Raw genomic sequence first — 14,014 nt, 5'->3', positions numbered from 1 at the left:
GGCCCCACTCGCCAGGAAGCTGCTATACCCAGCCCCTAATTTTTTTTTTTTAATTTAATTTATTTTTTATTCAACATACAAACACAAACATTCTTACCATTCTTGTTATATAATCTATAACTCACAACATCATCACATAGTTGTACATTCATCATCATGATCCTTTCTTAGAACATTTGCATCAATTCAGAAAAAGAAAGAAAACAAAAAAATTCGTACATACCATACCCCTTACCCCTCCCTTTCACTGATCACTAGCATCTCAATCTACTAAATTTATTTTAATATTTGTTCCCCCTATTATTTACTCATTTTTAATCCATATGTTTTACTCGTCTGTCAATAAGGTAGATAAAAGGAGCATAAGACACAAGGTTTTCACAATCACACAGCCACATTGTGAAAGCTATATCATTTTACAACCATCTTCAAGAAACATGGCTACTGGAACACAGCTCTACATTTCCAGGCACTTCCCTCCAGCCTCTCCACTGCACCTTAACTAAAAAGGTGATATCTATATTATGTGTAAGAATAACCTCCAGGATAACCTTTCAACTCTGGACTCTCTCAGCCACTGATGCTTTATTTTGTCTCATTTCACTATTTCCCCTTTTGGTCGAGAAGGATTTCGGTCGAGAAGGTGCTGAGTCTCAGCTCGTTCTAGGATTTCTGTCTCACGTTGCCAGGAAGGTCCACACCCCTGGGAGTCATGTCCCACGTACAGAGGGGGAGGGCAGTGAGTTTGTTTGCCATGTTGCCCAGCCCCTAATTTTAACGCCCTCTAAGCCAAGCCCCTAATTTTAAAGACCTTATACGCATTCATATCACTCTGTATACTTCCTTTCTACATTCAAACCAGTTTTTAAAATGGGCCCTCTGACTGTCCTGGTAAATAAGAGAAGAGTTATGCATTAGCAGCCCTTACAAAGAAACAGACATTCTGACATATTAGTAATTATATAAAGGCACAATCAGATACTGAGAAGATCCCCATGGGGAAAAGGAGGGGCAGGACAAGCTGCCTGAGGGAGGAGAAGTTTTAGAAAACAGATACTTCAAGGTACTTATGGAAATTTTTTATTTTTTAATTTATCATTGCATTTTATTCATTTGCCTTTTACATTCTGTACCAAGTACAAAGTAGAGTTATAACACACAGGCTCTGTTTACTTTCTTCATTCTTTTACCTTTTTCTCCTCAGATTGAATGATTTCAATAGTCTTATCTTCCAGTTCACTGATTCTTTCTTTTGCCAGCTCCAGTCTACTGTTGAAACCCTCAAGGGAATTTTTTATTTCTGTTAGTGTGGTCTTCAACTCTGTTTCATTTCTTTTCATAATTTCCTTCTCTCTATTGATATTGTCTTTGTGTTAACCTATAATTTTCCTGATTTCCTTTAGCTCTTGTTCATGTTTTCCTTTAGCTCTTTGAGCATATTTAGGAACATTTTTGTTTGTTTCTTTTTAAATACCAAAGCTTGTGAATTAGAAACATTTTTAAAAAGGCTTTGTTTGATATGTCGGAGGCCTTGTCCTCAGTGATAGTTTCTCATGCTTTAATCTTATTTTTTTTTTTTTTTTTACAAATCATACCATTCTACATATGCAATCAGTAATTCTTAACATCATCACATAGATGCATGATCATCGTTTCTTAGTACATTTGCATCGGTTTAGAAGTACTAGCAATACAACCGAAAAAGATATAGAATGTTAATATAGAGAAAAAAAATAAAAGTAATAATAGTAAGAACAAAACAAAACAAAACAAAACAAAACAAAAACCTATAGCTCGGATGCAGCTTCATTCAGTGTTTTAACATGATTACTTTACAATTAGGTATTATTGTGCTGTCCATTTTTGAGTTTTTGTATCTAGTCCTATTGCACAGTCTGTATCCCATCAGCTCCAATTACCCATTATCTTACCCTGTTTCTAACTCCTGCTGAACTCTGTTACCAATGACATATTCCAAGTTTATTCTCAAGTGTCGATTCACATCATTGGGACCATACAGTATTTGTCTTTTAGTTTTTGGCTAGACTCACTCAGCATAATGTTCTCTAGGTCCATCCATGTTATTACATGCTTCATAAGTTTATCCTGCCTTAAAGCTGCATAATATTCCATCGTATGTATATACCACAGTTTGTTTAGCCACTCGTCTGTTGATGGACATTTTGGCTGTTTCCATCTCTTTGCAATTGTAAATAACGCTGCTATAAACATTGGTGTGCAAATGTCCGTTTGAGTTTTTGCCCTTAATTCCTTTGAGTAGATTCCCAGCAATGGTATTGCTGGGTCGTATGGCAATTCTGTATTCAGCTTTTTGAGGAACCGCCAAACTGCCTTCCACAGTGGTTGCACCATTTGACATTCCCACCAACAGTGGATAAGTGTGCCTCTTTCACCGCATCCTCTCCAGCACTTGTAATTTTCTGTTTTGTTGATAATGGCCATTCTGGTGGGTGTGAGATGATATCTCATTGTAGTTTTGATTTGCATTTCTCTAATGGCCAGGGACATTGAGCATCTCTTCATGTGCCTTTTGGCCATTTGTATTTCCTCCTCTGAGAGGTGTCTATTCAAGTCTTTTTCCCATTTTGTAATTGAGTTGGCTGTCTTTTTGTTGTTGAGTTGAACAATCTCATTATAAATTCTGGATACTAGACCTTTATCTGATATGTCGTTTCCAAATATTGATTCCCATTGCGTAGGCTGTCTTTCTACTTTCTTGATGAAGTTCTTTGATGCACAAAGTGTTTAATTTTGAGGAGTTCCCATTTATTTCCTTCTTCAGTGCTCTTGCTTTAGGTTTAAGGTCCATAAAACTGCCTCCAATTGTAAGATTCATAAGATATCTCCCTACATTTTCCTCTAACTGTTTTATGGTCTTAGACCTAATGTTTAGATCTTTGATCCATTTTGAGTTAACTTTTGTGTAGGGTGTGAGATATGGGTCTTCTTTCATTCTTTTGCATATGGATATCCAGTTCTCTAGGCACCATTTATTGAAGAGACTGTTCTGTCCCAGGTGAGTTGGCTTGACTGCCTTATCAAAGATCAAATGTCCATAGATGAGAGGGTCTATATCTGAGCACTCTATTCGATTCCATTGGTCGATATATCTATCTTTATGACAGTACCATGCTGTTTTGACCACTGTGGCTTCATAATATGCCTTAATGTCCGGCAGTGCAAGACCTCCAGCTTCGTTTTTTTTCCTCAAGATATTTTTAGCAATTCGGGGCACCCTGCCCTTCCAGATAAATTTGCTTATTGGTTTTCCTATTTCTGAAAAATAAGTTGTTGGGATTTTGATTGGTATTGCATTGAATCTGTAAATCAATTTAGGTAGGATTGACATCTTAACTATATTTAGTCTTCCAATCCATGAACACGGTATGCCCTTCCATCTATTTAGGTCTTCTGTGATCTCTTTTAGCAGTTTTTTGTAGTTTTCTTTATATAGGTTTTTTGTCTCTTTAGTTAAATTTATTCCTAGGTATTTTATTCTTTTAGTTGCAATTGTAAATGGGATTCGTTTCTTGATTTCCCCCTCCGCTTGTTCATTGCTAGTGTATAGAAACACTACAGATTTTTGAATGTTGATCTTGTAACCTGCTACTTTGCTGTACTCATTTATTAGCTCTAGTAGTTTTGTTGTGGATGTTTCCGGGTTTTCGACGTATAGTATCATATCGTCTGCAAACAGTGATAGTTTTACTTCTTCCTTTCCAATTTTGATGCCTTGTATTTCTTTTTCTTGTCTAATTGCTCTGGCTAGAACCTCCAACACAATGTTGAATAATAGTGGTGATAGTGGACATCCTTGTCTTGTTCCTGATCTTAGGGGGAAAGTTTTCAATTTTTCCCCATTGAGGATGATATTAGCTGTGGGTTTTTCATATATTCCCTCTATCATTTTAAGGAAGTTCCCTTGTATTCCTATCTTTTGAAGAGTTTTCAACAGGAAAGGATGTTGAATCTTGTCAAATGCCTTCTCTGCATCAATTGAGATGATCATGTGATTTTTCTGCTTTGATTTGTTGATATGGTGTATTACATTAATTGATTTTCTTATGTTGAACCATCCTTGCATACCTGGGATGAATCCTACTTGGTCATGATGTATAATTCTTGTAATGTGTTGCTGGATTCGATTTGCTAGAATTTTGTTGAGGATTTTTGCATCTATATTCATTAGAGAGATTGGCCTGTAGTTTTCTTTTTTTGTAATATCTTTGCCTGGTTTTGGTATGAGGGTGATGTTGGCTTCATAGAATGAATTAGGTAGCTTTCCCTCCACTTCAGTTTTTTTGAAAAGTTTGAACAGAGTTGGTACTAATTCTTTCTGGAATGTTTGGTAGAATTCACATGTGAAGCCGTCTGGTCCTGGACTTTTCTTTTTAGGAAGCTTTTGAATGACTGATTCAATTTCTTTACTTGTGATTGGTTTGTTGAGGTCATCTATGTCTTCTTGAGTCAAAGTTGGTTGTTCATGTCTTTCCAGGAACCCGTCCATTTCCTCTAAATTGTTGTATTTATTAGCATAAAGTTGTTCATAGTATCCTGTTATTACCTCCTTTATTTCTGTGAGGTCAGTAGTTATGTCTCCTCTTCCATTTCTGATCTTATTTATTTGCATCCTCTCTCTTCTTCTTCTTGTCAATCTTGCTAAGGGCCCATCAATCTTATTGATTTTCTCATAGAACCAACTTCTGGCCTTATTGATTTTCTCTATTGTTTTCATGTTTTCAATTTCATTTATTTCTGCTCTAATCTTTGTTATTTCTTTCCTTTTGCTTGCTTTGGGATTAGTTTGCTGTTCTTTCTCCAGTTCTTCCAAGTGGACAGTTAATTTCTGAATTTTTGCCTTTTCTTCTTTTCTGATATAGGCATTTAGGGCAATAAATTTCCCTCTTAGCACTGCCTTTGCTGCGTCCCATAAGTTTTGATATGTTGTGTTTTCATTTTCATTCGCCTCGAGGTATTAGCTAATTTCTTCTTTGACCCACCCGTTGTTTAGGAGTGTGTTGTTGAGCCTCCACGTATTTGTGAATTTTCTGGCACTCCGCCTATTATTGATTTCCAACATCATTCCTTTATGGTCCGAGAAAGTGTTGTGTAAGATTTCAATCTTTTTAAATTTGTTAAGACTTGCTTTGTGACCCAGCATATGGTCTATCTTTGAGAATGATCCATGAGCACTTGAGAAAAAGGTGTATCCTGCTGTTGTGGGATATAATGTCCTATAAATGTCCGTTAAGTCTAGCTCATTTATAGTAATATTCAGATTCTCTATTTCTTTGTTGATCCTCTGTCTAGATGTTCTGTCCATTGATGAGAGTGGCGAATTGAAGTCTCAACTGTTATGGTATATGAGTCTATTTCCCTTTTCAGTGATTGCAGTGTATTCCTCACGTATTTTGGGGCATTCTGATTTGGTGCATAAATATTTATGATTGTTATGTCTTCTTGTTTAATTGTTCCTTTTATTAGTATATAGTGTCCTTCTTTGTCTCTTTTAACTGTTTTACATTTGAAGTCTAATTTGTTGGATATTAGTATAGCCACTCCTGCTCTTTTCTGGTTGCTATTTGCATGAAATATCTTTTCCCAACCTTTCACTTTCAACCTATGTTTATCTTTGGGTCTAAGATGTGTTTCCTGTAGACAGCATATAGAAGGATCCTGTTTTTTAATCCATTCTGCCAATCTATGTCTTTTGATTGGGGAATTCAGTCCATTGACATTTAGTGTTATTACTGTTTGGATAATATTTTCCTCTAATATTTTACCTTTTGTATAATATATATCATATCTGATTTTCCTTCTTTCTACACTCTTCTCCATACCTCTCTCTTCTGTCTTTTTGTATCTGACTCTAGTGCTCCCTTTAGTATTTCTTGCAGAGCTGGTCTCTTGGTCACAAATTCTCTCCGTGATTTTTTGTCTGAGAATGTTTTAATTTCTCCCTCATTTTTGAAGGATAATTTTGCTGGATATAGGAGTCTTGGTTGGCAGTTTTTCTCTTTTAGTAATTTAAATATATCATCCCACTGTCTTCTAGCTTCCATGGTTTCTGCTGAGAAATCTACATAGTCTTATTGGGTTTCCCTTGTATGTGATGGATTGTTTTTCTCTTGCTGCTTTCAAGATCCTCTCTTTCTCTTTGACCTCTGACATTCTAACTAGTAAGTGTCTTGGAGAACGCCTATTTGGGTCTAATCTCTTTGGGGTGCGCTGCACTTCTTGGATCTGTAATTTTAGGTCTTTCATAAGAGTTGGGAAATTTTCAGTGATAATTTCTTCCATTAGTTTTTCTCCTCCTTTTCCCTTCTCTTCTCCTTCTGGGACACCCACAACACGTATATTTGTGCGGTTCATATTGTCCTTGAGTTCCCTGATACCCTGTTCAAATTTTTCCATTCTTTTCCCTATAGTTTCTGTTTCTTTTTGGAATTCAGATGTTCCATCCTCCAAATCACTAATTCTATCTTCTGTCTCTTTAAATCTATCATTGTAGGTATCCATTGTTTTTTCCATCTTTTCTACTTTATCCTTCACTTCCATAAGTTCTGTGATTTGTTTGTTCAGTTTTTCTATTTCTTCTTTATGTTCAGCCCATGTCTTCTTCATGTCCTCCCTCAATTTATCGATTTCATTTTTGAAGAGGTTTTCCATTTCTGTTCGTATATTCAGCATTAGTTGTCTCAGCTCTTGTATCTCATTTGAACTATTGGTTTGTTCCTTTGATTGGGCCATATTCTCAATCTTCTGAGCGTGGACCGTTATCTTCTGCTGCTGGCGTCTGGGCATTTAGTCAGATTTCCCTGGGTGTCGGACCCAACAAGGTTGTAAGATTTTTCTGTGAAATCTCTCGGTTCTGTTTTTCTTATCCTGCCCAGTAGGTGGCGCTCGTGGCACACGTTTGTCTCACGTGTTTGGAATGGATCCCCCCCCGGTCACCGATCTCCGCGTCCTGGGGATTTCCGATCCAATTCTCTCCGTTGGTTCAGGGGCCGCGTGTGGTGGGGGCATCAGCCGCCGTGGCTTGAGGGGACCCTGTGGCTGGTCGCCGGCCGCAGCAGGCCCGGGGAATTTGCCACCGGACCAGGAAGTCGCCCGCAGGGGAGGGGCGTTGGTCACTGGCCACCGCGGCCTGGGGAATTCCCCACCGGACCAGGAAGCCGCCCGCGGTGGGGGGCCACCGCGGCTTGGATAGCCCTCTGATCCGAGACTCGTAGCCGCGGACTTGAAGCCGAGACTCGAAGCCGCCCGCAAAAGGGGGCGCCGGCCGCCTCGGCTTGGGAAACTTGCCTTTCCGAGACTCTCAGCCGGCCCGGGAAGGAGGGAGGGAGTAGCTCCAACCGCCGCAGCTGCCGCTGCTCGGGAAATCGTGCGCCACTCGGAGATCTCACCGCAGCCGAGTCTCGCAGTCAGACTAGTCAGTCCAGACTGGGGTACGCTGTGTGTCCATTTCCTGCCATAGCCCCGGGAGCTCCTCTGCACTGTTTCAGTTCACCTAGTAGTTGCTTTGGAGGAGGAGGAACTAAGACGCACGTACCTTACTAAGCCGCCATCTTGGTCCCTCCTCACTTATGGAAATTTTGTTGTACAAGATAGAGAACCTCTCCCATAGCTCCCCATGAAATCCTTCGTAAAATCAAGTGACACCCCAAGCCAGGGAGGGGGAACAGCCTGGCCAGTAGGGAGTGTTTTATAACTGACATTGCTTAGAATTGCCAGAGCATGATGATAACAAGAGACCGCCTAGTGTTTGGTTTAATTGTTGGTTTTGGTTTGCTTCTTTACAGATCTTGCACGCCCTTACAGCATGCCCCTGAGTACACTGCCCCCACAGCCACTCCCTAGTGTATCATGCGTAAAACCTGCATCCTGTCCATGCTTCTGTAGTTGAGGGGGTCTCAGGCATGGAGGTGCCCCTTCATGTAGGTCCCCCGCTCCTGGATAACAGGCATCTTTCCTTGAAGACAACAAGCCACTCCCAATGTGTTGGCCAAAATTTTTTCTTAAGGGCCTGTCGTGGGCTAAGTGTGTCCCCCCCAGGACATCGCCCAAGTCCTAACCCCACATCCTACACATGTGAACTCATCTGTAAACAGGATCTTTGAAGATCCTATGGAGATAAGGCCAAACGGAATCAGGGTGGGTCTTAATCCAATATGACTTGAGATCTTAAAGGAAAGGAAATTTGGATGTGGGAGGAGGAACGCATAAGAGATAGGAGACAGATGCCTGTGCAAAGGAGGCAGACTGAGTTATGGATTACCAGAAAAGCCATCACCAGAAATACCACAACCTTCAGAGAAAGAATTTGGACTTCTAGCCTCTAAAAGGGTGAGACAATAAACTCCTGTGGTTTATGCCAACGAGTCTGTCGTATTTGTTAAAGCAGACCCGGCAAATTAAGACAGTGCCACTGTCAAAGGCAGGTAAGACCACCAAGAACCTGTGTGCACCGTGGAAGGTTATCATGTCATGCGGCTGGGAGTGTAGGTCTTTCAGAATTCTGGAAAGCAATAATAAGCAACTGCTCACCTGTAAGAGCTGCCATGGCTTGGGGAAGTCTGCTGGCCCAAGACTCCCATGGCCTTTCCTATCCTAGTATATATTAAAATCCCCACCTCCTCAAAGAAATTGAGACACAGGGCTCCCCCAACCCAGCCTCTTTTATATTCTACCTTGGAAACATCCACTGGCTTGGACAGGAAGTTGGAGGACATGTCACAAACCAAGACGGCTCCTTTGACGTCAGGTATAAAATCGAACTCCACTCCATGCACAGTCTCATTTGCACAGTAGTACACGTAGGAGGCTTCTGGGTTGAGGTTCCAAGTGCTTGGATCTGGAATTTCTATCACAGAAGAGAGGTCTGAGACTCTCCACCTTTACTCCCCTTTCCTTACTAGATGGGAGTTACCCAAGTGCCATAACCTCCCTAGCAGTTCAAGAAAAACTGCTTCCAAAAGCATTTTACAAGTAAAAACACCCTATAATTTTGCATTATAATCACCACCAACATCCTAAAGGAAGAGATTTTTCCCATCCTTCTGACCTTATTTGGGGCAAAAAGAAATCTTCAAGACTGATGTGGTGGATATATTTGCTTTTTCTCATCACCCAGCATCCATCCATCCACCCTCCTTCCTTTGGGGGTCCTCAGCCCTCCCTCGCTCTCAGCACATGAGGTTTCAGTGGAGCCAATCCCAGCCGTAGCTCCCACAATAGAATACAACTCAGGCCACAGCGGCTGATTCAAAATCAAGTACATGAGACATCGGACTGTTACTGGGAATGGTCGGGAAAAGGCACTGAAACTGGTAGCAGCTGTTGTCCAACAAGGGGGACAATTTTCCTGGCTGGAGCCACCACGGAGGACATGGGGAGAACATCAGAACCTGGAGACATTGCTGGGGCCCTTGATCAAGCCGTACCTAAAGCTTCTCAGCTAAATCAATCTATAAATCCTCTTCTTAACCAGCACAGCCAATTGCCCAATCTAAATGTTATCAGGGGAACTACTGACAAGGCAAGGAAAGAATTAAAAACAACTGCAGAATGTGCTGGGCAGGGGCCACCTGACATCCCAGGACCTACCCAGTCAGCATTTCACCAACTAGCTCAGGTCTTAGTACTCACTCGTATAACTCCCAAGTTTGGGGTAGACGGTATTCACAGTCCCAAACTTCTTGGCTTCTTCTGCCGCCTTGGCTGACCAAGCTCCTGTCACCACGTAGTCCGCACACCTTCCTGCTTTCAAGCCGATCAGGTTTAAGGGGACAGCACTAAACTGGCCACACCCACCTCCTTGCACAAAAATCACCTTGTAGTTGTCTGGAATGGCTCTGGGCAGAAGCAGAGGTGACAGTTATCACAGACTCTAAATGGCCAAAGACTGAGAATGAGTGATCCTCTACCAGCGCTTACCCTTAGGTGACTATACTATAAGAAATATGGTAAAATCCCATTATTACTAACTTTGTCTTCCCCAACCCAGTCACTTATCTATTCATTCCTTTGATAACTTATCTACTGAGCACTGTGGTGGATGCCTGTGAGCCCAGGGTTACGGTCTGGAGAGAATTTACTCTTCCTTTTCCTAGAAGGAACATCCTGACGATCCCTCAGCCACTCCAATCCATATAGTTCAACCACTGCCAACCCCAGCTCCAGGGGATGAGTACATGACCCAGGAGATTTGATTCTGAGACCTTTGAGACCTTTGACGGAACTTCTAGGAAAAACCTGTTTTAATTGGCAGGGAAAAACATGTAGGAGCTAATCCTACAACCACTGGGGGCAACCTTGGTCACCTATAGAAAAAATGTGCCCGAGAGTGAAGCTAATATAAGCAGAGCCAGGAGATGGAGGAAAAGATGTTCCTGACATCACCTGAGGTCCTAAATCATTTCTGCGCTTTTCTGTTATGTCGGGTCACATATTCCCTTTTTTTCTTAGGCTAGTATGAGTTGGGCTTTTGTTACTTATGACCTAAGTGCTGACAAGTACCTATGTGCCATGTGGCATCAACCTATGTACCAGCTGAACACTGGGGACATTTAGGCATCAATACACAATCATACACCTGATATACACCAAGATTAAGAGCAAAAATTCTTTGACTCAAGCAAAAAAGCATTAAGGTGATGGTTGGAACGACTACAAGCAATAAGATATGGCCAGTTCCAGAGGGACTGCCATGGACACTGGTCCTAAGACCATGAGTAAAGTCGGAGCTTGGGAAAAGGTACAGAGGCAGATGGCCAGGGGAATAGAGCTCCAGCACAGAGGATTAAGTGAAATAATAAAAGGCAGGGAAACCCGATAGGGTCTTGAGGAACAGGTGGTAGCACATATCTTTTTCTGAACCGTGCTTGGCTAGTCAGTGTCTAGGATAACAAAGCATGCAAGCAGGTTTTAGGAGGGTTCTAACCCTTCCTGACATCATCTGAACCCCTGAATCACCCCTGCACTTTTCTGTGGCACGAGCTAGTAAAACCCCACTTTGGGCTTTGTTTTTTCTAAACTGTCTACAAAGAAATGTACATTGTTTTTTCGTGAGCAGAAACAGAAGTATTGTTTTCAAGGCTACCATATTCATATGTGTATGTGAATAACATATAAAACCTTTCCTTTAAATAGCAATCTATTTTTTCCCTTCGAATAGATAAATGTATTGCAAACATACTACATAGCAATGAAAACAGTAAATGATGTAACATATTTACTAAAACTACTAAAAGTTCTCAGAAATAAATGCTGAACAACAAGAAAGTTACAGGAAGATACATACAATAAAATTACTCTAATATCAAAATTGGCAAAATTATACAATATATTGTTTATGGGTACATATGTGGTAAAACTGTAAGGAAAGCAAAGGCATGATAAACATACAATTGGGATTGCTTTCCTATTGTGGAAAAAAGAAGAGGATGTGAGAAGGGTGGTACACCAGAAGCTTCAAGTTATATTTTTGAAGCTTTATTTCTTAAGCTCAGTGAGGTTTACTTGGGTGTTGATTTTATTAACAGTCTTTAAAATACACTTAATAATTACATATCCTCATCTATGTTTGATGTATTTCATAAGCATAAAACAGTTATTTTAAACAAAATATGAAAAGAACTATTACAAAAGACTGTGCTACCACGACATTATCATTAATAATGGTGTGTGTTAGTGTTAAGTATCAGATAAATGGAGTTAACGTGGCCTAACATCTTAGTATAATCTGGGAAGAGGATAAAACAATATATTAATGTTAGACTTTTTTAAAAAATATTTTTACAACAGCAATCTATGTAAATATAAAATCTCCTATAGGCAGGAAGGGCAATGCAGATAAGCTGGGAGGGGTCACTCAAGTAGTGACTCCCAGAGTTCACAACTCTTTAACTTCCACAATCCTGAAATCTTTAAAAGTATCACAGGAAATAAAAACAAAATAAACACCCAAATACAGAATGGGCCACAAGAAAAGAGCATAGTATACTAATACTGAATTTGGGAAACTCTTAAAAATATTTCTTTTAATTATGGAATATTCTAAATAAAAGGAAGTATAAAGGAAATAATGGAACAGAACCTGGGTATAAGGTATATCAAACAAGAGTAACACAAGTTTTAAACTTACAACAATTCCCGTACAAGATTCTCTGTGGAGTTAATAATTTTAGCAAAATCCGATGATCTGTGGCTCATTTCTGTGGAGGGAAGATAAGGAACAATAAAACAAGTTTCAGTTTAAAACCAAACTTATCAAAGCAACTTTAAAAGTAACTGCAAAATTTGCAAGTACAATAACGGGAATTGCTGTTATTTTGCACTCAAATTTTGTTTGAACTCCAACTCTGATGCAGGTTAGAGGAAGATCCAAATTAATTTCCAAACTGCAAACACTTAGCCTTATAGTCACAGCAGAATAATTCCCCAAGTGGCATCAGTGAATGAGCCATTTACTAATTTATCATTAGCTCTCCGTGACTCTTCTCACTACATCTTTTTCAAGAATAGGCATCTGTGTGCAATGGTTGCCCTTTAGGATCTAAGCACAAATTCCATGCAGAGCCCTCATGTCACAGAAACCTAAGCATATGTCCCAAACCCACAGGGACAAACTGAATAGCAACATGCACGAAGTTAACTCTATGGTCTCTTAATACAATGTAGCCTTTGGAAACAACAAGAAAAACAAAAAAATCAAACAAAAGAAAGTAAATTTTGAGAATTCAAAAGTTCCTATACTCCAATAATACAGGGGAAAGAAACTTGATGAAATTAATAATGTGCAATGTCTTCTCAAAAACCTTGTGTACTCTTAAACTTTGACAAGTTAGTATTTAAGTAAAATAAAAACTACACGTTTGAACTGTGAAGCAATATTGCAAATGCTCAGTTAACTATTATGCAAATGCACAGTATCTTCTGATTTCAGATCTTGGGATGAGCAAAACTCAATTATGAAATGGCAGGCTGTGTGAGATGCATGAAACTCTCACCAGTTGGGAGAGGGAGCTGAGCTTGTCTTTAAATGCTGGTTTCAAACACGCAATTGAAATGATTAAACTTTAAAAAGTATGACAACAAAGGCCTACAGGAAGACTCTTTTTCTAAGCTGAAGGAATTTAAATTAGTTCCCTTTGAAACCCAAACACTTACAGAATCCAAAAGTAAATCTTACCAAGAACACTAATCCCAACTCCTTTGTGGTCTAATAATTCTTTCTGTATCTCTAACAATACCTAGAAAGGAAAAAAAAAGATAAAATATTTCAACATGCTCTTTGTACAGCTCTCTCTCTGTACATACATATCTGGGGAGGGGCTGGGAGGGGACCCCACTACCCAGACCCAATCCCTTTCTTTCCACAGTTCCGAGAGCTCACTACAGCAACTTTCACACAACTTGAATGTGAAATCATGCAACATGAATGAGGCTAAGATAGTCTGTTCTTAAGGCATGAGTTCAATCAGATATAAAAATTCACTAGGGTTAAAAAAAAAAATCATAGAATTTTTCTGATGATGACAACTCATTGACTGTCAAGACCTTCTGGAAAAACCTGCTTCCCTAGAAAATATCCCCTCTACAAATCTTCAAGATATTCACCACTCTCTTAAAACTAAAGAACAGAAAGTATAAAGGTGCAGGTTCAGGGAACAATTAAAAAAAAAATCAATTAGGTCCAAACCACCTATGAGGATAATTCAATTTTTGGATGTCTTTTTGGTCTAAGGTGCTGGACCTGAAGAGGTGGTCAGGAAGAAGGATGCACCCATTGTGAGATGAGATCTGCCCCAAGGGTACTAATGTCTCCTTTAGTCCTGCCAGAGCCTCCCAAGGATGATATCTATTGCCCAGTTTCAGATGTGGAAATCTCAGCAAAGACACAGAGGGTCTGAGTGACTTGCCCAATGCTGGGCTCTAATTTGGACCAGGCCATTAATCAGCTATACACCCCAGGTCAGCACCGTGACCCCTG

General features: G+C 39.9%; 1 protein-coding gene across 1 annotated transcript in view; it reads right to left on the bottom strand.

Annotated features, from left to right (window-relative positions):
- Positions 1-14,014, bottom strand: part of LOC143673676 (phosphoserine aminotransferase) — a 37,622-nt gene that overhangs the window by 13,367 nt on the left and 10,241 nt on the right. Inside the window, exons 2-5 of the mRNA XM_077148487.1 lie at positions 13,214-13,274; positions 12,167-12,236; positions 9,670-9,875; positions 8,712-8,884 (exon numbers count right to left, since the gene is read on the bottom strand). Of these exons, the coding sequence (XP_077004602.1) occupies positions 8,712-8,884; positions 9,670-9,875; positions 12,167-12,236; positions 13,214-13,274 (510 nt within the window). The remainder of the gene's footprint in view (positions 1-8,711; positions 8,885-9,669; positions 9,876-12,166; positions 12,237-13,213; positions 13,275-14,014) is intronic.

The sequence above is a fragment of the Tamandua tetradactyla genome, chromosome 2 (genome assembly GCF_023851605.1).
Source record: "Tamandua tetradactyla isolate mTamTet1 chromosome 2, mTamTet1.pri, whole genome shotgun sequence".
NCBI classification, from domain to species: Eukaryota; Metazoa; Chordata; class Mammalia; order Pilosa; family Myrmecophagidae; genus Tamandua; species Tamandua tetradactyla.
Note: the sequence above shows the minus strand (reverse complement) of the source record. Positions and strands in the feature narration are given on the sequence as shown.